We start from the raw sequence: 24315 nt of genomic DNA on the forward strand, positions 1-24315 counted from the left end.
AAGCACATTATTTAACCACAGAAATAGTATTTTCCCAGGACGTTTGCATATTTCATGTGCTGTAAAGTTGTGGGGCTTTACCATGATACGAGCTGAGGTTCAGGATGGCCACGAAAAGTGCAAAACAAAATCCCAGGTAAACATCTATAGAGAGGTAGAGGGTAAAGTTAGAACATGCTGGAACAAATCATAAATCATTTACTATCGTAAACCCCATTTGTGTGCACACAACTGGGGTTCAAACTAAATATATACCTTTTCTTTCATAAGGAGGGCCTTTACATCGTCTTGTATGAGCTGGCAGGTCTGACAGACACATAAAAAATTGACATTGAGATTGTCATTGTTCTACAAAAAGATTAGGGGGTAAAAAGCACAAAACAAATTTTATCTCACCAGATATTATGCCCACAACCTCAAACACTACGGTGAAAAACACAGCAAGAACTGATGGAATCATGAGTGCTGGAAATGAAATGCAAATATTCTTAATATATTACAGAATACACATTGTAAACTTAAAATATACCAAACAAAAATGGGTAGGTTTGCAGATAAAGTGGATTACTGGAAATTAACATTCTCCCAACAACGTGTATATTAACTTGCATGACCATTCAAGAACTTAGAACTCTCTACTTACAACGAAAAGGCCTATAAAGTGCTGTTCCCCATCCCAAACCAAAGCAGACTGCATAAAAATGGTAATATTTGTCTGAAAAATGTTCAGAAGAATAGATTAAAAGATTAAAATTAAGACACATCTTCTGAACAAAAGTGAATTTCTTTTAAGACATTGTGTGCCACTACCACCCACTAATGTAGACCATAAAATTTATCCTACAGTGTTGGTAAAAGTCAATGGTGGGGTTCCTTCCATATTCCTGAAAAAGAAACATCATCATGATTACTTGGTAGAGACATATCAACACAAATAGTATGTTGGATAAACACAAAGACTGTTGGTAGAAATAGAGAGAGAATGAGAGAGAAAGCAAGAAACAGAAAGCAGCACATAGACTATATTGTATCACAAAACAGTAACATATAAAGGGAGTGAGAGAGTGGATTACCATTAGCACAGGTGGAAGTCTGTGAACCCCGAAACACAGGTGTACACACAGTTTAAGTTCAGCTGCAGGCTAAGTCTCCAGGCAGGTGTAGCAACAACAAAGTGTTTAGAGATCAGGAAGGAAGCTCCCTGTACCCTGTCAAACCACTCTGCCAAGTACTGCGCATAAAGGGAAGTCCCAGAAAAGAATGTTTTGCTTTCACATTCATACACATGCCGTTTTATTGCCGTGTTTCTTGAGGATTAAGAACAGAGAGGGTGAGGCTCAAAGACAACGAAAATCTTTCGAAATTCAATCAAGGATTTAAAGAATTTTACATCCGGATGAAAAATCGACATTTTTTGTTTGGCATTTGACATTACATCAGTAATGTCTGTGAACAAAGTCCAGTAAACAAAAACAAAAACAAAAAAAAAAAAACAAAAAAAAAAAAAAAAACCCACACATTTTAAACTTCAGTCCATGTAAACTGTCAGTCATTTTGGTAATGAGAGCAGATGTTGTGTTGGTGAAGCCACAGTTTCATTGGAATCAGAAATGGAGCTGAAACAATTTGCCTATTCACAGTTTTGTCCAGTGACAGATAGTTGGACAATTGATTAACTGTGTCAGTTGTTAAATTAAGGCAAAAAAGGCAAATATTTACTGGATGCAGCCTGCTTTTCTGGATTTTATCTCACTTTCATTGAATGTCTTTGGGTTTGGGGCTTTTCTAAAGACATTTTAAGATTTTACAGTGGGCCCTGGGAGTTTTTCATTCTTAGTCTAAAATAGTCTAAAATATTAAACAGTTAATTTAAAATTATTTAGTCGACTAAATATTCGATTAATGATTAATCATTAATAAAAAAAAATCCTCAATCAGTCAAGCCACAATCGTTTTAATAAATAAAATGCAGTCTGTCTTGTGTGTAGTTGTAGTTTCATTATAGAATCTCTAGATGGCAGTGTTATATTGACATCTTCAGTAAGTTACTTGCGCTCGTCCAAGCCCGCGCAATGCTTTCTGGTACTTGAAGTCAACATAGCGCTGAAGTACGTGATTTCTGGGATACTAGCATTACACTCAAAACTACATTTCCCTTTCCACAAACACAAATTTGAATGCAGTGTGTAGGGGTAGCTTTTTCCAATCGATGATCTCAGCTGAAGTTTCCTCTGTCAGCTTCACGAAGGAGCTGAAGGAACTCTTCGAGAATGATAAAAGTATCCTCTAGGCTGAACTTCGTCGAAGACTGTGGCGAAAAAAGGCAAAGGGAAATAAACGCCATTTAAATCCCGACAATGCGGCTCAAACAAAGAAGGCAGTGATTTGCGGTCTCGGTGGTTTTCTCTGCTCCTACTAGCCAGGGCTGGGTCCCGTTACAGTTGAGAGTCGGCGTCTCGCCAAGATGTCCATGGAGGAGCAGGAATATCCCGAAGCGGTACTGGTGACTGAGGCCGGGCCACAGTGGCTCCGAGCCGAGATCGAGCGTCTTACCCGGGAGCTCCGTGAGACGACCCACGAGAAGATCCAGGCGGCTGAGTATGGGCTGGCGGTGCTGGAGGAGAAACAGCAGCTCAAGCAGCGATTTGATGAGTTGGAGACGGAGTACGAGACGGTCAGACAGGAGCTGGATCAGCTGAAGGAGGTAACCCGAGGTCATGACCACGCAGCCAGACGCTTTAAAAAGCTGTCGGTGGTTGTAACGGTTACCGTATCGGTATGTGAACACTTAGCGTAACCTAGCTAGTGTTCTGTCAGCAGCACGGTAATAGTTAAAGAGTTTGGTGCCGCAGCGGTCAGTGTTTTGTCCACCGACTGTTTTTGAACGTGTCAGTCTGAATCATAAGCTCTATAATCAGAACCATCAGAAGTTATATAAGCTGTCAATCTTTGGTCTGGTGTCTTTGAAGTTCAGCCAGAACTTGAGTTTTTGCCTCCAAGAACCATAAAGTGCCATAAAGAGTAAACTGGCTTGCTTGTATTATCTTGAAATGTTATATGGAGTCTGTCATAAGGATATTTCAGATTATCATATGGTAGCCAAATGTAGAATTGATCGTAATGACTGCTTCACATTGAAGGATTAAAAAAAAAAAAAAAAAATGTCATTACTTTTTGGTCACTTGCCTGTACTCGCTCTTGGTATGTAAGGTTGAGGCCTTCAAATCAGACATCTGCTGCTGCAGCAGCCTGTGTCAAATTTACATGCCTATGTGACCAAACTGATGTTGGTTTACTGGGTCCAAAAGTATGAAAGGAAAAATGTTTCAGACTTGCAGGCTCTGCAGTTCAGTTCATTGTATTTTTAATAACTCTCCTATGTTTGGAGAGATGTTTCCAACCTAGAACTACAACTGCGCTAGCCTCTGGTTTTCCTGAAGTTCTCCTCACCAGCTACCTCCTTTTTGGGATTTGTCAGTATGGTTGGGTCAGTAAAGACCTTGGTCCACATGGCAAGGAGGTTTTCACTGGTCATGATCTCAACATCTCAAAAAAAAGTTTTACTCATCTAATTTCAGCATTAAAAATGTCATGACTTTGAGCCATGCTGCAGTCAGTCCAATCTTTTTTTCACATCCATTATGGCTTCAGCATTTGGGAAGTCATTTGGTTCTGTTTTAAGCAAACTGTAACATCACCCTTGATTTCAGAAGGGACGATTTGAAGTTTGGGTACGCCATCTCTGTCTGTTAATCAGATGTGGGCAGGGAAAAAGCACCAGCCACCACTGCTGAATGTCAGAGGCTCGAACATCTGTCAGTGATAGTGTCAACATACAATATCACCATAACACCTTCTTTATAGAGAGGTGTTTTTTTTTTATTTATAAAAAATTCCCTCAATGACGGACATAGGAAGAAGCAACAGTAGCTACTGAGATTCTAACTTGTGGGGAATTTGACTTTATTTTAAGAGAGAAGTTGGGGTTTTCCCTTCTGTTCAGTATAGTCAGAGGTTTCTTGCAGTTAGTTTACCAACCTTTGAAGGAACTGTATCCTAAGGTGCTTCCACATTAGCTTCCATTCAGCGGTCATGGTCGCCACTTGTTATCGACCACTCTTAATAATTTAGTGCATTGGGTTTGTTTTTACTATCCCTCAGTTCAGGGAGCATTCTTGCATGTTTACGTGAGATAGTGATATTTCATCACGTGGCGTGACAGATAACTGCTTTAGATTGTGCACAAGATCGCAAGATAGTGAACAAACTCAAACAGAAGAACAGAAAAAAGACATTGCTTAATTACAAGCGTTACTACACATTTATACATTTATATTGATTGAGTCCAGCTGACACTTAAGGCTACAACTAAGGACTAGTTTTGTTAAAATATATTAAAAAAAAAAACAGTTATACTTTCCCATAGCCCAGTGTCATGTATATCAATAGCGCAAATTTGAAATATAATCAGTTTACTATCATATATGGCAAAGAAAAGCTGCAATTCAGTTCAGTCAAGATGAGGAACTCAGTTGTGTCCTCACCAGATGAGTCCCCGTGGATCTTTGAATGATTTATACTCAGTGTCATGTTGATTGGGAAGTTTGTCATATTATTCACAGTGTAGATCACGGTCTAGTCACTATGTGACTAACTGTTGTAGTTAATTCTTTTGGTGTCTCATGATTCTAACTTCTGCTTCTCTCTTTAATAGAGTATATCACTGAGGCAGATGTAGGAAAATGAGTCAGCCATCTGTATACTCTGTGTATTTGGGTTCCTGATCAGTTCACATCACTGTTGATTGACTGACTGGTCAATCAGATCAGCATCAATTCGTTTGACTGAAACTGTTGAAGAAAAAAAGGTGGAGGTCATGGGAATGAGAGCTACAACTCTGTGGTGGGTTTCAGGACTTTTTTGGACAGTAACTGTTACATCACCAGTTTGGCTCACTGTCAGTGGATGTTGGCTGGGTATCTATAAGCCTTTAAGTCAGATGTGTATTGGCATCTGACACCGACTTGTTCATCCTATTAACCTGTTCTTATGCTGTCCTGACTGTCTCTTAATACTGTTAACCTAAGCCTGGACACTTGCTCGCTGTCTAGCCATTAGTGAATTCACAGCCCCATTAGTGGGCAGTTCTGTTGAATTTCCGTCAGGGTTTCTTTCATTGACATGTCAGAGAGTGCTCTCTCCAGGGGCTGTTTACCACTTTAAATAAGCTTCATAAATCTAATAGGGGTTTAGGTGAAGTCTGGGTATAGGTAAGGAGGGGTTTGGCACAGATGACTTTTTATTTCTGTTCCCTGAGTGTGGATTGGAAGGCAGCAGCTTCCAGTTTGCTCCAACTTGTCATATGAGCATGACAGATTCCGATTTATGCAGATCAAATGCAGTTAGTGCTTGCAGTAATCTCTCTCCATGCACTGTTTGTGTGTAATATGAACATCATGAAACCGTGAAATGTAGCGGCAGGGGGACACAGTACTCATGACTACATGTTTTCCTGTAACACACCCAATAATCAATGCAGGGTTAAGGTAAACTAGTGAATGACAAGCTTCTAGTATTTCTGAATAAGTATTCTGTGGTCAGTGTTTTGTCTGGTTATATTTGATGTTCTGTGTGAGAAATTTAGATGTGTGTGTTTATAATCCTTGATCAGTGGAGTGTGTTCTGATTTTTATTCTCTCTATCTGTTCCCAGGCCTTTGGACAAGCTTACTCAACCCACAGGAAGGTGGCAGCAGATGGGGAAAGTAGGGAAGAGTCACTGATCCTGGAGTCTGCCAGTAAAGAGGCTGTCTACCAGCAAAAAGTCCTAGAGTTGCAGAATGAGCTCCGACAGGCCAAAGCCTCCCTCACCAGTGCACAAGCTGAAAACGATCGCCTGTCCTCCATTGCCCTCGAGATGAAAGAGGTATTCATTTAAAAACTTAAATATTAAAATGCAGGTTGCCAGTATAACTCCCATTTAGCATATACAGTGATTTCAGAAATCTGTCAGCCCCTTTCACTTATTGTGTTACTATTTATTGTGTTGTAGATTTAATTGTAATTTGATTCCAAATCCTATATTTAGTTTGTTGTCTAGAGCTTCTTGACACACAAAGCCCCTCTTTTACACCTTACAATTTTTATTAACTTGTGGTCAGCTGAAGATCAAATATGTCCACGTCTGTGGTGCTTAAGAACTGTAAGACTCCTCATTTGCTTTTTAAAATGTATGTAAAATATAATCGGTTATTGTTAAAAATAGCAATAAAGTTAATAAAGCTAATAGAAGTTGTGATGTTGTCTGAGGGAGTTGTGAGAGAATTGGTGCTTGTAATGGGCAGAGGGTTAGTTAGCAAGTTTGCACTGAACCCAGCAGGAAAGATGATGTAATGGTCCTCTGTGAGTGACACAAAGGATGTCCTCCGCCAGGGCTCTCTGTAGCATGCATTGGTAAGTGGACCATGTCCTCCTTCCGTCATTACGTTCCCTGCCAAGGTCTTGCCCCTGTGGTATTTGAAACATGCTGACCCAGACCATTGCAGTGATGCAGCTTGCACTGCCTGGCTGATGTTTCTCTCAATCAAAGACGGCGAACGTTGATTTCAATTAGTTCACGCTCATGCATCCTGCCATAACAGGCCGTTATTTGTCCCCTTTCCCTCTCGTCCTCAGAATTCAGAACTGGTGGAGCTGCAGCGCAGTCAGCTACGAGATGATATCAGAGAATACAAAATACGAGAGGCTCGTCTGCTGCAGGACTACAGCGAGCTGGAGGAGGAGAACATCTCTCTTCAGAAACAAGTGTCTGTGCTGAGACAGAACCAGGTAAGACAAATAAGACAGAACACAACACTCACTTTGTTACACATCTTGAGCTGGGTGGAAACAATGTTAAATTAGTAATTAGTTTTTATGACTCAAACTACCCACATTATTGCTTTTAGGCTCTCATATAACCACAGTAATCAGTGTGTCATGTACTCCCAGTGTAAGAAAGCAGCAAAACATGTTGCTGTTCCAATACTAGATATGTGGCTTAATATGAAAATTACTGTGGGTGCAATCGGGTAAAGTTACTGACAGCTTTATTTATATTTTTGACCATCTGTACAGGTGGAATTTGAAGGTCTGAAGCATGAGATCCGCCGTCTGGAGGAGGACTCCCAGTGCCTGCACAGCCAGCTGGAAGAAGCCATGCGTCTGAGAGAAATCGCTGAGCGACAGCTAACAGAGGCCTTAGAGACGATCAAAACAGAGCGCGAGCAGAAGGCCTCCCTGCGCAAGCAGCTCTCCCACTATATGACCATCGGTGGCTCGGTGTACAGCAGCTCGTTCAACATCTCCTTCGACAGCCTGAAACTCCACGAGGATTCCTCCGCCCTCGGTGAGCCTGACAACGATGATCTAATCAGAGGCTTCGAAAATGGCTTGGTGAAGACGGGTGAGGGTGATGAAGACAACAGAGCTGCCGCGAACAGGAGAGGAGAGGCCTTCAAACCGGCTCCTAGCCTGGTGGACGACCTGCTCAGTGAGCTCAACATCTCTGAGATCCAGAAACTGAAACAACAGCTTGTACAGGTATGAAACACACATGGTACACTACAGTGTGGTGCCTGACCCATTGTTTTTAGCTTTGTGGTCAGATATTTATACAAAAAAGAGACTTGGTTAAGTTTCAGTGCAGTGCCTCAGATCTTCTCTTTCTATTTTAACATCAGTGGCAATCAGTCATTTATTGTCTGTTCTCAGTAAACCAGTTGTCTCTTTATTCGACCTGAATAGACAAAGCTAATTAAATGCACAGTGTTTATACTTTAATCACTATTGAATGAATGTAAAGAGAATAGTAGCTTCAGAAAGAAGCATTTACTGACTGACCCCACATTTTATTTCAAAGATGGCTACCATAATTGTTGGATTTCAGGATAAGCCGTGAGGTTATTTAATTGATTCTTGCCAAAGCCAAAACAGCAAAAACATACGATTTGTTCAAAATTTTGCTTCACAGGATTACTCTGTACAGTAGACACATTCTGGGCTTCTTGAACTGCCCACAACATGTTATGGGGATATTCTCTGAAATCAGTTTAGTTGATTTTGAAGAATTTGAACGTATTCTTCCGCCTAACCAAAGGGCTGTTGCTATTTTTTTTGTGCTGTAAAATGGGCCAACTAACCTTTGATTGCCTGTAGGTGGAGCGGGAGAAAGTGGCCCTGATAAACTCTCTGCAGGAGAGCCAGAAGCAGCTGGAACAGGCCTATGGGACTGTGTCTGAGCAAAAGGAAACTGTCAACAGACTGACTGAGAACCTCAGTGCAATGAGGAAACTTCAGGCCAGTAAGGAGCGCCAGTCTGCCCTCGACAGTGAAAAAGACAGGGACAGTCATGATGACGGAGACTACTACGAGCTGGACATCAACGGACCCGAGATCCTGCAGTGTAAATACACAGTGGCGGTGTCTGAAGCCGGGGAATTGAGGCAGGAGCTGAAGACACTGAGGGCAGAGTACGAGGCGTGTCGAACCCAGTATGAAGACGAGCGAGCACAGCTGGAGAGCGATGTCCAGGACTTGAGATCAAGGTTGGCGTCCCTGGAGAAGATTAGCCAAGCAGACAAAGCGGAGGTGACTCGTCTGGAGAAGGAGCTCCATCTGGCCAGCAAGGCTGCAGGAGAATCGCTTGGCAGCCTGAACGTGGCCCAGGATGAGCTCATAGCTTTTAGTGAAGAGCTGGCCAATCTCTACAACCACGTGTGTATGTGCAACAATGAGACCCCTAACCGTGTCATGCTCGACTACTACAAGGAAGGCAAAGTCATGGTAAGAAAGGGGCATGAAGGGAAGGAGCACCAGTCTTTCGTACTTATCAGTAATGGGCTGATCACAGAGAGTGAACCTGGAAAGTTGGACTCCAGCAGCGCCACAACTACCCCAGCTCCAGTCCCAGAGCACCGCCCAGAACCCATGAACATCTATAACCTCGTAGCCATCATCAGGGACCAGATCCGCTACTTGCAGCAGGCAGTGGACCGCACCACAGAGCTGTCACGCCAGAGACTTGCCAATCTGGAGTTGAGCACAGTGGCAGACAAAGACAAAGAGGCTTGCATGGAAGAGATCCTCAAACTAAAGTCCCTGCTTAGCACCAAAAGGGAACAGATAGCCACTCTCAGAGCTGTGCTGAAGGCCAACAAACAGGTCAGAAGACCACTCTATGTCTGTGTGTGTGTGATTGTGTGTATGCAGACCTGCTGTGTGTGTTTTCACAGAGGAAGGATGTTCATTGTTTCTCAAACACAAATACAACAAACAGGGATCACTGGCTTCAGCTAAAAACAATCACTTTTAAACATAAATGCTCAGTTTAAACATAATGAAAGTGTGAAAAAATTAGTGACTATAACACCATCTTAATCTCTTTAGACGGCTGAAGTGGCTCTGGCTAACCTGAAGAGTAAGTATGACAGTGAGAAGGCCATGGTGACTGATACTATGATGAAGCTCCGCAATGAACTCAAGGCTCTGAAAGAGGATGCTGCTACTTTCTCCTCACTCCGAGCCATGTTTGCTACAAGGTATGACTTTACTTAACCACTGATTTGCGTTTAAATCCTGACAAACATCCTGATGGCCTATAATACATTCACTATGTACTCTCTCTGTTACAGGAAACATTTCAAAAATACTAATAACAGTGATATATATTTATATACTGCTAATTCTGCCTCAATTCAGCATCTTTTCCTAGTAACAGAAATTAATAATTCAAAACTTTAGTGCTTATTCTCCACAGCTATTTTGTGCGAGTGTCTGTTTATCTTTGCGAGAAAGACACAAAGCATTGTGGGAACAGTCTGATGTAATACTTGTGCGAGTCAGCTAGCAGGGACCTCATCCTCCCATCTGGAAAATGCTGTCTGGGGAATGGAGAAAACATGTGACAGCAGCTCAATCCAAGGCAAACTGCTCCACCTGCTGGTAGTAATGCTTATCTCTTGTTCCATCCTTTTCTCCTCTTTTTCTCCTCTCTCCATCTCCCCCCTCTCTTTCTCTCAGGTGTGATGAGTATGTGACCCAGCTGGACGACATGCAGAGGCAGCTGGCGGCTGCTGAGGATGAGAAGAAGACCCTGAACTCTCTGTTACGCATGGCCATCCAGCAGAAACTGGCCTTGACACAGCGCCTGGAGGACTTGGAGTTTGACCATGAGCAGGCACGCCGCAACAGTGCCACGGCAGTGGGAGGCAAGGGCAAACTAAAGGGCAAGGGAGCATCTTCCAGCCATCATGTAAGTCAGAGGCTGCACTGCCGTGGAACTCTTGAGTCACTAAGCATAACTGAAGACTCTGGGTTCTTCTGCAAGCCTGACCTTTGAAAACGTCTGCATTAATTTTACAAGATTTGCATTTCTCTCAGCCTTTGCATGCACGCATTCATTCATCATTTCTAACGCTGAGCGCTTTTGTGGCCATTATACTGTTTCTTTACTGCTGTTATAACTGTATTTGATGATGTTCATAATGAAAGACTGGTGGAGCTGAACCACATCTGTCTTTAGTGCTGGTCTTGGTCATTTTCTACCATGAAAACAATTTCACTATCAATACTTTGACTATAAGTAGTTGTTGTTTTCTTGGTCAAGTGAATACACATCATCTAATCAGTTGTTGCAAGGAAGGCACAAGAATCCCAAATATGGATTATAATCATAAGTCTTAATTCCATGGGATATTTATATCTTTATTTGGCTTGAGAACCACATGAAACTGGAAACCTAACCTAACCTAATTTTAATTGAACTGACATTTGCTTCCAGACTACAGCCTGTTCAGATTTGCTGTGATAAGTATAAGCAGGTATAATTTCATATGGAAAGTACCAGGCTTTCATCCATGTTTGATCTCTGTGATATGTTTGTGTAATGTGGAGTTGTTTTGTGGGTGGACATTGCAATATGGATGGAGCTAGACTACGCTAAACCAGCAAATGAAGATGTTAACAAGCATTTTGTAGTAAAATTCTGAAAGTTATCACTCATGATATACCATACTCATACAATTTTATTTTATGAGATAATTAAACAGAAATCTGAAAGCATTTTCCATCATATGAACCCAGGTCTCAGTCCTAACAGTTGTTCTACAAATCAAAAGGGTTCATAATACAACTTTTTTGTTTTCTCACTTGCTCCAAAACAGCTTGTGAGATTTTGATAGACATGAAAATAAATGATGGTACCACTATGAGTTTTCAAATACAGACAAACCAAAAAAAAAAAAACTGTTTGTATTAATATGTCCAGTTTTTACTTCAGTATCCTTAAATTTAAGAGTTTATGTCAGAATATAAAAATCTGAGTGAAACCGGAGATTAAGCTTAAATAATTTGATATCAAATTTAAGCAAAATAGTGTTGAGCTGACTAAACCATTCATTATTATGTCAGTGAATCATAATTGTAGACTGCATGTGTAACACCTCTCACTCCTGCTTTCCACTGCTATCTTTTCTGGGCACTAGCTTTCTTTCACTTAACTTCATCAGTAAATTTCATTTGAGTAATTCAGCAGACATGTGAATCAATTGACAATTTAATGTGATTTTCTTCTGTTTTATCTTTCCTTTTTCAGTAAATCTGTCAACTGGCCTTAAGGACGTCCACCAAAGTGTCTGTAAGAGTCTGGGCTCCTGGGTTTTTTTTTTACTCTCTTATCATGGTCCAAATCATGTCATTGCTAATACAAGAACATATCCAACAGTATTTGCCTTGTTTTAGAGTGCCAAAACAAAAAGCTCTTAAAGTGGGGTCAAACAGTGTGACTGCAGAAAGAATGACTCATCACATCAGCTGCCCACTGCAGTCCTTCAGTCTTCCAACAATATGCACCACTATTATTACTGAACCAGAGGAAAAACCAAGATTGGTGTTTCACTCATCACTCATTGCCTGTGTTACCCTGACTGAGCACTTTTTGTTTTACTTATTTGCTCTTAGGTGATTCCTCTTTCTATATCAAATCATACTAATTGCTCAGAGTATTATACAATGTTTTACTGTATGATTTTTTTTACAACAAAACCAGAGATTATGTGGTAAGTCTTTTTAAAAGCAGTATTTTCAACCTACTGGTTGAAATCAAACAAAAGAGACAAGTAAGCTTTTCTGCCTTAGTTGTTTTCCTTTTGGCTTTTTGATTTAGGGGTGCCTTTCTAAATAAGATTTTTGATAACTATGTCTCCTGTTTATCTCATTAAAACAAAATGCAATACATTGCTTTCAATGTATTCAACATATGTGATCCTGCAGGTATGGGGCTTTAAATTCAGGGTCTTAGCTAAATTTTGTATAACTGGGCTCTTCCTCTGTAGACATAGCACAGCTGTTACAAATTCAAGAATGCTTGTTATGACTGAGGAAGAGTATTAATGCAAAGCTTATTTAAAAAATTCTAAGTTAAGGTCAGATGTTAATAGTATTCATAAACTTTATTCATGAAGGAGATACTCTAATGTAATTGTTTTAATACATTTTTTTGTAAACTGTTGGAAAATCCATTGTCTGCAAACAATAACCCTGCAGTGCCATTTTGAGTCGTGTGTACAAGTGCAATTTGCAAACATGGCAAAAAAAGGAAAATGTTTATGGTATGTTAAAATATTTTACACACTGTTTCTCATATTCTTGGTCCTAATTGATTTTATATGTTTTTACTATAACTACATTTGTATTTATTTGACACTGCTCAGACTACAGGATGTCATCATCCTTTTTGTTTCATAAGGACATTCGAGTGGAGGTGGCTGGTCTGAATTTCAAGAAAACTAAACTGTGGTAAAACACTTGCAAAATTCATGACTGTTGGCTATTGTCTCCACTTCCAGTTATGGCAGGTGAGGAAATAAATCTAACTTTCACAGTTCTCGGGTTTTTTGTTCTTTATCAATAACACTTAAATTAGCAAGTACTCCACAGTCATTTTCACAATAAAACTTTATACTTTCTTTGTTGAAGAATTAAAGACAATAAGGATATTTGAGATATACAGAGGCAGGCAAAGAGAGAAAAATAACTGAGGACAACAAGGCTCCATGTTTAAGAGACTAAATCAAAGCACCACCTTGAGTCAAAGATGCTCTAATATCAGACCTGCAAGCTTAAAGGATTCATATAACAGCACAGTCCTCATAGCTTTGGAATTCTTTGAGTATTTTATAGTATCCACATATTCACTGAGTTCATTCTTTAAAACAGAAAAGATTGGCTGAGAACCATTGAATATACCTCTCCGGATGAGGTATTTAGTAAGTAAAAAAAAATTTGATTCTAAAATATTTACCCCCGTTCCACTTTAAAATCAGACATACCAAAGAAAACATCCTTAGAATCAAAAAAATAAAATAAAATAAAATAAAATGCAATGAAATATGTGTAGATGAAGGCACAATCAAAATTTCTCTGTATGAGAGTAATTCCAGCACAGATGTAACACTCTGGAAGTATTACAAAATGAGCAGTCAAACTCAGTAGAACCTGTGAATTAATTTTAATGAAACGTCTCTCACTTTATTAGTAAGAAAGTACATTGAGAGGCAGAGATCACACTTTTCTCCAAGGCACATTGTCTGTTACACTATTATAAAATTCAAGATTCAATTAAACTATCATTGTGCGACAAAAGATTGTATAACGAAATTCACAAATAACTAAAGTTGTATAAATGAATGAATAAATAAATGGGAAAATTGAATTCTGTCAGGAATTGGGGGCAATGTCTTTTTGAAATAAATCGCTAATTGTTATATTATCCTTCTGAAGCTCTGCTGAACAGCACAAACCGTCCACAGCGCTATCATCATATCATTCAGAAGGCTGAAAATAAAGTTGTTTTTTTTGAAAGACGTTGACGTAAACCACTCCCTGCCAGCGCGCTGGCGTCAGAGGGCGTGTCCAAACGAAGGGCAGAGGGGACTCCACAATGGGAGGTTCGTGTCTTTATTTAAACTAACAAAAACAAAAGAACTGTCATTTTTACCTCTTATTCAGACTTCTGTTTCACTTTAACATCTTCCTATCTGCTCGAAATCGCGAACAGAAGCACAGCGTGAACGACCTGAATGGTTTCCTCGCTTTGCCGGTGACTGTAACGTCTCAAGTCCTGTTGAAGTTTCTGAAAACAGTATTTTTGACAGGGGAAAGATCCTTTCTTTTCAGTTTACTGTCAGCATACAAGTTAAATGGCCATGAAGTGTTTTATCGCAGCATTTCCAGTCCATGTCCACACACTTCTCTCCTGCCACACTTTGCGAGAAAAGACTAGCGATAATCTCAACAAATTTCCGTTCAGAAGCCTGTATCTTTCAGTGAAAAGCTAACTTACTATGGAACAGTACATACGGACCTAGGGTTTTGCTTAAAAACTAAGTTGTTTTTTTTCCTCCGGTAACACGGACAGACAGTTTTCAGGAGCAGCTAATAGAGGACAGCGCCTTCCTCAAAGCTGACCGGAGACTGGACACAGAGCTGGTGGACAAACTCATCCTGCAGCTCAACAGAATCTACCCACAGATCCTCACAGATAAGGAGGCCACCAAAGTAAGGCCTCATGCACAAAGTTCCTCACTGCCCTTACATGTTGTCAGTGGTGTACACCACAGTATAAAATTACTCCACGATAATTAATAGTTCTGCCTTAGAAATTTACTTCAAAGTTTTAAATTCAAAATGGTCGTTATTATATTCACTATTTATTTGTAGTAAAGGTATCCATCACACAACCGAATGACCCCTGTGTATGTAATTATCATTTCTGGTGTAACAACAGTAGCATTTAATACAGTAGCTAAATGTGTTTTATAGTTTAATCTACAATCAATCATAGTTTATATGACCATGATAGGCTTAGTAGGTCTCTGTACATATGAGAAATGTTTTGTAAAAGAATTCCAGTGGAGATGCTTTACTTGACTTGGGCAATCCACTCAGACTACCTTGTTACAAGCTTCTGTGTCAGAAAGCACCACGGGAAAGAATATTTCCATTTGAAGACAAAAAATATACTCTATATATAATTGCTGTTATTGTCATCCAGTTCCGAAATTTGGACGTGCCCACTAGTTTTCGACTGGGTGAACTCCTGACACATCTGCAAGGGAAAGGCGAGGAAGCATGCAAGGAGTTTTACAGAGCTCTGCACTTGCATGTAGAGGAGGTATACTACAGCTTGCCCACACGGCTCCGCCTGAGAGGTTAGTGCCTAAAAACTTATTTTTATACCATGTGTGAGCTCGGTGAGATACGTATCATTATTTAGACATAATATAATGGATTATACATATTTAGTTGTGTATCCTAGCCTACTTTTTATTTTACACACTGAAAATTATCTGTTTTGCTTCTAGATTCCTTGGATCCATTTACATATCCACGTGCTCCCAAACAGAGATATGTTCTGAACGACAAAGGTAAGATGTGAAAGTAAAAGAATGTATGTCAGCGTGTGCAATATCAGCATTCAAACTGCTCAGCTGTTCACAAAATTATGAAACTGCTCAATGTTTGGCAGCAAAATCATAATATAGTTTGTATAATTAGTTATTTAGCACCGGCAAGCACACCAGATAATTAATCATCCTTACGCTGTACATGTTTACCTCTTTCCAGGTCCCCTCTTTTTCCTGGGATGTTTCAGTGTTGCTGTTGGAATGGCTTTACTCTATTATTATGGTGGTAAGTTGGTTTCCAGTTGTTTCGCCTAACTTTGCGATAGTGATGACTGGATTTTGCCATTGTTATTGGATAGTTAATGCAAATCAGCTATGTCCATGAATGTTGTTGAAAACATAATTCATGGATAATACCACTTCATAATTGAAAGTTACTAAGAAAGTGTTTTCTTTTTTCTGTAGAAGCTAAAGTGACGGGAGGCAGTCGGGCCCTCGGGATGGCTGCTCTGGGCCTGAAAAAAAAAGCTCAGGAGGTTCTTATTTGGTACACTGAAGAAAGCCTCATGAGTTAGGGGGTGATTCCTTCACACCAGGTGCTTCGGCGGTACTGCTCTAATGAATACTATTCATACCAAAGCACAGCACACTATATCTTTTGAAGGGTTCAATACTAATTTTATACAGTTTCATACAGCATTTTGTTACAGCTGGCACTTTGCTTGTCTTTTTTCTAGTACTATACCAGCAGTCTGTTTAAACAGGTTGAAGGAATGAATACTTTAAACTTAAGCGAGGAACAAGAAGATTTAACAATTTATTTTCACAGCAAGCTCCAAATGTAGTGTAAAGCAGTTTTACAAACCAAGAAAACACTGATTGTTTTGATGACAAAATGAGACATGAAATAACTAAAATATTAACACTGGTATGGACATTCTTGGCTATATAGAACATTTTATGTCACTACAAAAATATAAGTCCCCATTTAATCAGTACATTTTGGTGTAGTGGCTCAGACCAATTTTCTACCTTACTTGGGTCCAGATAACACTATTTTTGCAGTGTGTTTATTTGAGTAAAGAAGAATTATGCTGCCTTATCTGCTCAGTCGCCACTGATAAAAGGGCCATTAAAATAATTTCAATGTCCACCCTGCATAGAGCCAGACCAGACCATGATCACCATCTTGCGGTCAGAAGCGAAACTACAGCACCAAACATAGACTAACTTGTGTTGGTTACAAAAACCTTCTCGATTCACTTCTCTGTTCACATAAAAAATATAAATATTTATTAGTCCGGGGTACAGCCATAAATAATATCAAGCAGGGGGTGCAGTGCGATATTTCAGGCGAGTTCATAGTGAGCGTTCTGATCACGTGATTGCTTCAACCAATGATATCCCGCTAACCTAGCGCAGTGCATTATAGGTAAAGTTGCGACTAAAACAAACCGAGATAAACTAACATCGAGGAACTGTAATAATGAAGCTTAAACACTGATCTACCAGATTAAAGGGAAAAATACAAGAGTTGCACTTTGTAAATATAATACTCGTAAATCCAGAAAATGCACCATAAGTGAAACCAAAGTGAGTAATTCCCAGTATATAATGTGACGTCCGCTGGTTTGGAGGTGTGTTGTATGAAAGGAGAGAAGGTTAGCACTCCCCTTGACAAGGATGGAATTGGCCCTTGTGGCCTGCAACACACATACGGTTAAGGCATTGCCACCTACTTCGTGGCATCTCTAACCATGTTTTTCCAGCTGTTAAACTTTAAAGTTTTGTCAAAGACTGAGAACGTAAACAAACGATGCCTTGGTTTAGCTTAACTGTATATTTACTTGGCCTAGACCACGTCTCCCGTATGCACCATGTACTTTAAGACGGGAAGCGTGTCTGTCTATTTCCATTGGGTCACCACAGGATGCCAACTTTATATATTTCCGGTTTGCCGGTGGTGGCATTTAACCTACTGCTGAATACACCATGGAAAGCTGCAGGTTTTGCTCTGCAGTGTGTGTCTCAGTAATGGTAAACTCTGTGCGAGATTTTAAAAAGCACATTTAAAGAGCACATTTAAATGTTTGCTCACAATATTGATAGATATTCCATTGTGGATATTTTTATGTTCTTATTGTGGCTTTTTTTTGCAGAGTTAGTGAGTTTGTGATAAGCCTATTCTAAATGCAAAGTGGAGTAGTAAATTAATAGATCTAAAATAGCAGACATAAAGCATTTGATGGTAATTTTGAAGTTGTTTGGAAACACTTTCGGAAACGTACAATAAAGAGCTTCAGAACGTAACAGTAACTATGATAATCTTTAGGATTTAGGTGCCATCAGAAAAGGCAATATCAGCGGCACCTCAAAACATTTTGCAGCTTGTATTTGTACCACTTTTGTAATATCGTTTCTAAAGGGAGATATTGATATTTGATTTCTGATGGTTGTCAATAATGTCTTCTCACTGAGCAGTGCCTTTGTGTTTGTGACATTCTGTTTTTAATTTGTAATGTGAAAATGCCTTAAACATAGAAGTGCCATCATTTGTTTGACTGAGACTTTTGTCTTTGTACAGTAATAGAAAAAAAACTGGTAATATAAAGGACAATAAACACATCTTATCACTTTTGTAGTTTTATTTATAAATTTTTTTCAAAATAGTACTCACAGGATCATTTTGCAAAAGCTAAGAAAGCTTTTTTTCCTTCAAAAATGTGTTTTTTTAAAAAAAGCTTTTAAAGTACACTTAAAGTCACAAACACATACTGACACCAATATATACATGTAAATCAGTTTAAACATTACACAATAGACATTGCATGGAACTTAAAAAACAAAGCAGGTAAGGTCCACTTAATCATTTGGTTGAGGTTTAAAACACTAAAACACAGTACATTTGCCCCCATAATTAAGCTGTTGGGTGCCTTGGGCAGCAGTAGAGCCAAGATGGCCCATGTTGCTCTCCCTGTTAAGAAATTCATTTGGATTATGCTGTGGTGATTATGTTTTTTTTTTTCATTACTTCTAAACAAGATGTACACGTACACTAGGCCTATGCTGACTGTTACTAAGAAATTTTAACTTCCAAATAACAATAGATTTTTTTTTTCCAGGAAACATTTAGCGGTTGTGACTGACACACAGTATATTGCTCCTGATATGTTTCTTTTATACGTAAAGGTAATCATTTTTTTGCATCAGCAACCTGAGCATGATGAGAGGAAACAAAAGGGAGAATTGCTACATGAAATAAAAATAACCACCCGTTTGTCCATAGACATGGTTAGTGAAGAAGGGAACCCTCCTAACACACACTCACAGACTCATACAGCAGACAATGACACTTGATCTTCGGGGTACGTTGTTTCTCCTCAAGCCTGAGAGATTGAATTACAGAACAACAAATGCACCTTTAGTTTGGTGAATAAATATCCTGTGCATTTGTAGAAATAACATGGAAGTCCTTCTTTACTAAGTTGATCCGCAGGCGTGAAGAATCAGATAAAGGGTGATTAGGCACTTGGGCTGGGCCGCTGGACACCGAAGGCAGTGATGAAGACGTTGACTACCACTATTACAAAGACAAAGGCTGTGGCCACATTTTCCATGATGTTCAGCTTGTAGTGCATGCTTTCGTCATTCAGGTTCCACTTAACTGATAAAACAGAAATGACACATAAAGATATTCAAATCTTTTCTTAGACAGTAGGCGTGACCTCCTTTCCCCACAAGGCGGCAGCGCACAGCTTCCTGTCACATAGTAGCATAGTAATCATTACTGGAGACTAACATTTAAATTAACAGCATCTGACAGCACTGGCCTCAGGTGAATAATTAGCTTCTTCCTCCATTAGGACATTACATGCTCCACTGGTCTGAGAAAGGGACCTGTGTGGATCTTCTTTTAGTCAGTCTGCATTTTTTTTTTTACACACCATCCTAGTACTGGTAAATCTCCTATGACATAATGTACCTTCCAAAAGTGAACAGACCTATTTTAGATTGGAAACAGCTGACAGCAGAGGTGACTTTACAGCTGTTTCTTTCTGCTGTGGTGCTCTATCACAACAGTGTTTTCTGTTAGGATAAGATAAGGACAGGGGAGGTGAGGGGGCAGGGACTGCGTCAGTGAATGGGACTAACTTTGTACTGCAGGGCCCAGACCTTCCAATTTACCAGTTTAATAAATTTGAAATCTATACTGAGAAAAAAACTGTATAGTGTGCTCCCAGTTTTATGTGCTCAAGCAGGAGTAAGTAAGATCTTAATCTAGTGAAATGATGTAAATAAATGATGTTACAGCCCAGTGGTTGTAAAACACTCTTTGTAAACCTGTGAAAACGAACTAAATGAGAAATTTTGCAGAAAAGATCTGTGATTTGAGAAAAAAACTGAGATTATAAATCAATTAAATCAACAGTGAGGCCACACAAAGACTGATGACAACAAACGGCTTTTGTGAACATCTGAGTACAAATTGAAGGTGTAATAATTTTGGTAACACATTGCTACAAGTATGAGTTTTGACTCTTCTTTTGCTTGTAAAGCAGGGCCAAAAGTAAGTTGTAAGTTGGAGTACTGAGTACAGTTATTTGCTTTAAATCTGTACTTAAATGTTCAGAAAAAAACTATTCCTGAGTCTTTGTGTGACCTCATTGTTTATGCTGTTAAGCTGAGGACAAAATAAATTACATTAACAGAAAATAACATTATTTTTAGAGCACTTTAGGGCCAAAAGAATAAAACATATATATATATACACATATATATATATATATATATATATATATATATATATATATATATATATATATTAGTATTTCTTTGTATATATCTAATAGAGGGTTTAAGAATAGAGGGTGTTGTCCGCTGCACAGATTAGAAAACCCAATATGATTTGGGCTAAATAAATAAAACCGACTTGGCTCAGCTTTCACTTTCTCTTCTCAAGTGTGAATGAATGAAAGTTTGCCCAACAAAAAGCCCAACTTACCAATGAAGATGAGCATAACTCCCACCACAATTTGTAGGATGAGAGAGATGCTAATGAGAGTAATGAGGGGCACATAGAAGGTGAATTCTGGTCCTTGTTCCAGCACAGCCTTCAGCTGTGAGGCATTAGCCATCAGCAAAGCCACGTCCAGCATGCTCTCTGCTGCGCTCTTCTTGTTGGCATAATGGTTCATGTTCAGGGGTCCCTGTTGCCTCCTCGACCGGCCTCGCAGCGGTACCTGAGCACAAACACAAACCCCGACATCAGTATGACACAGAGAATGACAAACAACAAAGTATGACAAAGACAAAGTAACACCTGGGAACATGTTTGGCCAAAGGGCTTGATAATCCGTTTTTGCACGGTCAGTTGAGGATTTACGACTGATCTCTAATATTCTTTTATCAATGGTTCTGTGAGTTAATAATTTTTTAAAGTAATATCTCGGGTATCTTTAAATGCACTTACTCGATTTAAAAATTCATCAGCTCTCGTTTAATGTAATACATGTAAAAATAAGCCTCACACATCAGTGTACTGTGGTGGTGGAAACTTCAGTTTTGACCATTTTCACTTTTACCACCAAGACACTCACACTGCAAATATGAGGGGGTTTTTTTCACAGCCATTTATTGTGTTTCAGTTATATTAGTCTTGTTTGAATCACACTTTAGATCTAACCTTTTGAGTTTTAGAACAATTTAACCCATCTCAATAAAGCAAATACATATGATTAGATCACGCTTGGTTCAGTATGATGACAAAACAAAACCCCAAAATTATGCAACCACAGTATGTTTTTATAGGGAAGATATAAATGGAAATGAAAGTGTTCAGTGACTTAGTACAGGCATGGACACTGTTTAACTTAAAGGGTCACATGGCTAAAATGGCAAAAATAATTCATCACATCCTCCATCCCACATCCTTTGGAGTTCACCCGGTCATTCATGATACTCATAAGAAGGCTAAACTGACCTCCACCCATATACAGTGGAAAAAGTGAACAACTTAGAAAACTCACAGATACCTCATAGCAATAATTACACTCACTTGCTCACTTTCTTACATAATTAAAAGAGAATATGACAAATATACACTTGTGGAAAATGAGCAGAATTTCATGTTCCATTAACACCCAGACAGACTGGCTAATCTATCCAGGAAGAGGCCCTGTCAAGGAATTCATTTCCTTCCCTTTTGTGAAACAGCAAAGACCAGAGTTGTTTTCAGTTTGTCTTGCAGGTGTAATGAGTATGAGGTAAATGGTTCATTTAAACTGCATAGACATAACATCACAAGAGACCAGGGTCAATGCAGAGGCACCCGTTTCTGTTTATTATACATTTAGTACAGAGCCCAGGGGTTCATCTGGGTGGAGTGTAGTTTAGCAGTGCCACAATGTCGCCCTTGTGCCCAGGTTGGCAACATCATGCCCAGAGGTTCAACGCAGCATTCCTCTTACTTCACCTCTGAAAATCTGCCAGGCCACAGAGGAAAAAGATGCTCTTGTGGCAGACCAGCAGATGAGTGAGAGGGTCACTAGCTAACACCCACTATACCCACTCTCGCTTTTCAAACTGTCACAGCTTCATTTTGAGTTTTTGTAATTGACTCCTTCCCACCTACAGCTCACTGTGCACCCTGAGCTTTTCAAAGAGCGGTAATTTCCTTTTCTAAGGTGTTTTTTTTTTCTTTTTTTCTTTATGTGCTTCTCTCTCAAGTCCACTGAGAAATGATATGTCTCAGTTGTACAAATAAACCTGACTTGGTGTGCATATTATTATTGTCTCTGACAAAGTCTTCCTCTTCCCTTGCCATCAAGCGTTAAATACCTGCTGTAAACTATATTATGTATTTAAACACCATTTACTTTTTTATCCATTTACATGTGAAGCTTGACACAATGTCCAGTACTTTACTGATTATTTCCAATGATCATTTTCCTGAAACTAACTATATTATTTTTACCAGTTAATCTTTGGGTCATTCCATGCCAACTCATCATGGATCTTACAGTTCATGTCACAGATTTCTTTAACCCAACACGTATCACACAGAGATATAAAACAAAGTATCTACCTATGAAATAAAATATAATAGTACAATAATAGTACAAATATCTACCTATGAAATAGAAAAATACTTTCTCATTTAAAAAAATCAAGGAAATTAAAATAATCCTTCCAGGGAAAATATACACTCAAAATACTGTAACAGGTCAGGGGTTTTTATTGGCTGTAAAGCTGTATTTAGCTTGGCACTCACAGAGTTAATGGATTAAGAGTTTTCGCACGATGGAGAGAAGCAAAACTCTTTTGCTTTGATCATATCATAATAAAAAGCTTTGATCGAAACTGAAACAGGCATAATTACATTACAGTACATTAATATGTATACTAATAACTAATGTGGAACAAGCAAATATCATTTCTGAGTGGAAGAGCAAACAGCAGCATTGCAGTGATTACTCCAGTAGAGAAAAGTTTATTTCACTCCTCCTCATTAATTAACCTTCAGTTACATGTAGTGGCTCAAGGTTTAACTTTTTATTATACAGACCACTTCTCATTTTAAGTTTTATTGCAGAGACCACTTCCCATTTTAAGTTTTATTGTAACTTTCTAATGGATAAAATTACCTTGGTCAATAGTCAATTATTATTATTATTATTATTATTATTAATGGATAAAATGTAAAGCATTAAGGATGTATAAAATGTCTGATCTTTTAGGGAAACCTTCTGTTCCAGGAGAGCAGACACTCCTAATACTTTCCTAATACAAGACAAAGATGAATTGTTGAAGAGAGGGGATGTATGCATTCTTTTGACGGGCACACTTCATCAAAGCATATTATAACTAACATAGGACAAAGCTGACTCACCTGGATTCCTTTACAGGGCAACGATTATACACTGTACCCACATACTCCTCTGTCTCGTCTGTCATTATGTGTAAGCTGAGCCTCTCGGCAGAGGGACAGAGGCAAAGTCCTCTCACAACACAAACACAGCACACTTTGTGAATAAGTGAAACGTTCAAATTAGCCCAGAAATTAGAGCTAATCCGAAGCTCAGCTGCTCCCCCGCTAATCGCTTACTCTAGCTTAATGAATTCTCGTTCACTTGCTTTGGCTAACATCAAACAACACAATGATGCCTGAATGGACGGGGGATGGAAAGTTAAAAAAAAAAAGACAAGGGCACCCTTCACATTCCCCGTGAAGCCGACTAGTATCTCTCATAAGAACCAGGATGTGTTTCTGTGGGAACTCACCACTCACCCATGGCTGAGCCTGGCGAGGACATTAGTGGTGGTATAACATGCACAAGAAGCTCTATTCTACCCTTTGTAAAAGGCACCAGCGCCGCCTTACCTCCGCCTCGCCGTTTCGGTCAGCATCACCGTTCATTTCCAAGTTTTCCGTAGCCATCTTGTTAATAAACTGCCTTGTATTTCCCGGACTGGTTGGTCATGTACAGTGTGGGAAAAGTCGGGGGTCTCACCGGCGGGTACTAGCGCAAACTGTTTATACTGAGCTGCTTGGGAGGACGGGAGGAGAGGAGCTCCAGACTACCGCCCCTCCGACATGGAGGCGGCTGTCTACAGGAAGCTGTGGAATAGTGTGATCAGGTCAAGCCCTTCACAAATAATACTATTAATAAGTCTATTTCCCACAGTGGACCTGAAACCTTGATGTCATGCACATGAACGGGCATTGCTTTCATTTGGACTGAGATCGTAGACGTTGATATTCATTGACAAAGTGTACAGGTGGCTCTTTCCTGCCACCGTGTGTGTTAACGCGGTATTGCACGCTGGAGACCCAACGGGCCCAGCTCCAGCAAGAGGACGTTTTAAAACATGTT

The 24315-nt window shown here is 39.4% G+C and overlaps 3 protein-coding genes and 1 non-coding gene across 4 annotated transcripts; 3 read left to right on the forward strand and 1 right to left on the reverse strand.

Annotated features, from left to right (window-relative positions):
• Positions 1-2210: 2210 nt before the first annotated feature.
• Positions 2211-12921, forward strand: bicd2 (bicaudal D homolog 2 (Drosophila)). Its single transcript, XM_041033353.1, has 8 exons — positions 2211-2704; positions 5713-5925; positions 6675-6827; positions 7116-7580; positions 8196-9200; positions 9426-9577; positions 10059-10290; positions 11632-12921. Exons 1-8 carry the CDS (start codon positions 2465-2467, stop codon positions 11632-11634), a joined length of 2463 nt encoding a protein of 820 aa, XP_040889287.1. The 5' UTR covers positions 2211-2464; the 3' UTR covers positions 11635-12921.
• A 1017-nt stretch (positions 12922-13938) lies between these two features.
• card19 (caspase recruitment domain family, member 19) lies at positions 13939-18067 on the forward strand. Its single transcript, XM_041033355.1, has 6 exons — positions 13939-13984; positions 14455-14594; positions 15091-15247; positions 15401-15463; positions 15663-15728; positions 15908-18067. The coding sequence occupies exons 1-6, from the start codon at positions 13978-13980 to the stop codon at positions 16015-16017; spliced, it is 543 nt and encodes a 180-aa protein (XP_040889289.1). The 5' UTR covers positions 13939-13977; the 3' UTR covers positions 16018-18067.
• Positions 17082-17209, forward strand: LOC121179964. Its single transcript, XR_005893909.1, has one exon. It is a non-coding gene; the product is annotated as a U6atac minor spliceosomal RNA (small nuclear RNA).
• Positions 18068-18122: 55 nt separating the features above from the next.
• On the reverse strand, positions 18123-23983 carry ninj1 (ninjurin 1). The gene is made up of 3 exons (XM_041034274.1): positions 23823-23983; positions 20445-20682; positions 18123-19106 (listed from the first exon to the last, which is right to left on the reverse strand). Exons 1-3 carry the CDS (start codon positions 23877-23879, stop codon positions 18964-18966), a joined length of 438 nt encoding a protein of 145 aa, XP_040890208.1. The 5' UTR covers positions 23880-23983; the 3' UTR covers positions 18123-18963.
• Between the last annotated feature and the right edge of the window lie 332 nt (positions 23984-24315).

Source organism: Toxotes jaculatrix, chromosome 3 (assembly GCF_017976425.1).
Source record: "Toxotes jaculatrix isolate fToxJac2 chromosome 3, fToxJac2.pri, whole genome shotgun sequence".
NCBI classification, from domain to species: domain Eukaryota; kingdom Metazoa; phylum Chordata; class Actinopteri; family Toxotidae; genus Toxotes; species Toxotes jaculatrix.

Coding starts and splice junctions, on each gene's coding strand:
- bicd2 (XM_041033353.1), top strand. CDS start 2,465: ATGTCCATGGAGGAGCAGGAATATCCCGAAGCGGTACTGGTGACTGAG. Junction 2,705..5,712: donor AGCTGGATCAGCTGAAGGAG/GTAACCCGAGGT, acceptor ATCTGTTCCCAG/GCCTTTGGACAAGCTTACTC. Junction 5,926..6,674: donor TTGCCCTCGAGATGAAAGAG/GTATTCATTTAA, acceptor TCTCGTCCTCAG/AATTCAGAACTGGTGGAGCT.
- card19 (XM_041033355.1), top strand. Junction 14,595..15,090: donor CAGATAAGGAGGCCACCAAA/GTAAGGCCTCAT, acceptor ATTGTCATCCAG/TTCCGAAATTTGGACGTGCC. Junction 15,464..15,662: donor ATATGTTCTGAACGACAAAG/GTAAGATGTGAA, acceptor ACCTCTTTCCAG/GTCCCCTCTTTTTCCTGGGA.
- ninj1 (XM_041034274.1), bottom strand. CDS start 23,879: ATGGCTACGGAAAACTTGGAAATGAACGGTGATGCTGACCGAAACGGC. Junction 20,683..23,822: donor ACCGAAACGGCGAGGCGGAG/GTAAGGCGGCGC, acceptor GTTTGTGCTCAG/GTACCGCTGCGAGGCCGGTC. Junction 19,107..20,444: donor AGTTATGCTCATCTTCATTG/GTAAGTTGGGCT, acceptor CTGTTTTATCAG/TTAAGTGGAACCTGAATGAC.